The 1216-nt window shown below is 45.6% G+C and overlaps 1 protein-coding gene across 1 annotated transcript in view; it reads left to right on the top strand.

Moving 5' to 3' along the window:
• Positions 1–570: 570 nt before the first annotated feature.
• Positions 571–1216, top strand: part of LOC104992539 (cationic amino acid transporter 3-like) — a 5847-nt gene continuing 5201 nt past the window's right edge. Inside the window, exon 1 of the mRNA XM_010845455.1 lies at positions 571–943. Within this exon, the coding sequence (XP_010843757.1) occupies positions 571–943 (373 nt within the window). The remainder of the gene's footprint in view (positions 944–1216) is intronic.

Raw genomic sequence — 1216 nt, 5'->3', positions numbered from 1 at the left:
CTTAGAATAAAATATCTTCAGAGTCATCAATATTAAGCATAATACTTTTACTGTAACTGGGTTGCCTGAAAGTCACTAAATTTATGTTACAACATTTGTTAGCAAGAAAATTGGCTTGGCATCGGATAAAAGTTTTTGAATGAACACTTTAGAAATAATTATGTTTTAGCTTTTCTAGGTATTAAGAGTTGAGGATTCTATTTGAAATATATAGGTAAATCTACTAGAAATAATAACGGAAGCATTTTAGCGTATAACAGGAAAGTAGGATGTGTATTTTCAGTAAAGAAGATAGGAGGAATAAAATCACACTTCATTAAGAGAAGTGCTCCCCCTCGCTTCTCTTCAAGCAACTCTTTCCGTAACTTTGAAACATCTTGAAAGATTAAATTAGGTTTAAGGAACCACATCTCAGAGATAGAGAACTTGCTCAATATGTCCTCTTACCACCTGTTCCCATCACTCTGTCACTCCATGGAACTGGACTCCCAGGGCCAAGGGTAGGTGGACATTCTTGACAGCTTGCTGTGTTGTTTTCTCAGCAGATCTGAGCCTCCTCGATTCTCTAGGATGTTGTGTCAGGATGTTCACCAGTTTGGTCAGAAGCTGATCCGTAGGCGGCGGCTGGAGCCCAGGGAGGAGTCTGAGAAGGGCAGGGCCCACTGTCTGAACACCAGAGACCTGACAGCTCTGGGTGTGAGCGGTACCCTAGGAGCTGGCGTGTACATCGTGGTTGGAGAAGTGGCTGTGTACGAAGCAGGACCAGCGATCATCATCTGCTTCTTGCTGGCCGGCCTATCAACTCTTTTGTCCGGGCTGTGCTACGCGGAGTTGGTGGCCCGGGTACCACGCTCTGGTTCTGCGTATCTCTACAGCTACGTCACTGTGGGAGAACTGTGTGCCTTCGTCATTGGATGGAACCTCATCCTGTCCTTTGTCATTGGTGAGACAGTGGGGTGGGGGAAGGTGTGGGGCTTAAGATCAGGAAATTCAGAGCAGGTATTGGAGTCATCACTGATTCATGAGAACTTCATTAATGCACCTTGTGGGGGGACGTGGATAACTGTGGCAGGAAACCCTTATAACTGTATTCTAGTTAGGGCAGCTCTGCTCTCCTTAAATGACTGAACCAAGAACTGAGCAGGAAAAGGAACTGAAAGGAGTGGGTGATAAGGAGGCATGTCCCCCAGGCCCTTCCCCTCACCATATTGAAGTC

The sequence above is a fragment of the Bison bison genome, unplaced genomic scaffold, assembly GCF_000754665.1.
Source record: "Bison bison bison isolate TAMUID 2011002044 unplaced genomic scaffold, Bison_UMD1.0 scf7180017848536, whole genome shotgun sequence".
Lineage (NCBI taxonomy): Eukaryota > Metazoa > Chordata > Mammalia > Artiodactyla > Bovidae > Bison > Bison bison.
Note: the sequence above shows the minus strand (reverse complement) of the source record. Positions and strands in the feature narration are given on the sequence as shown.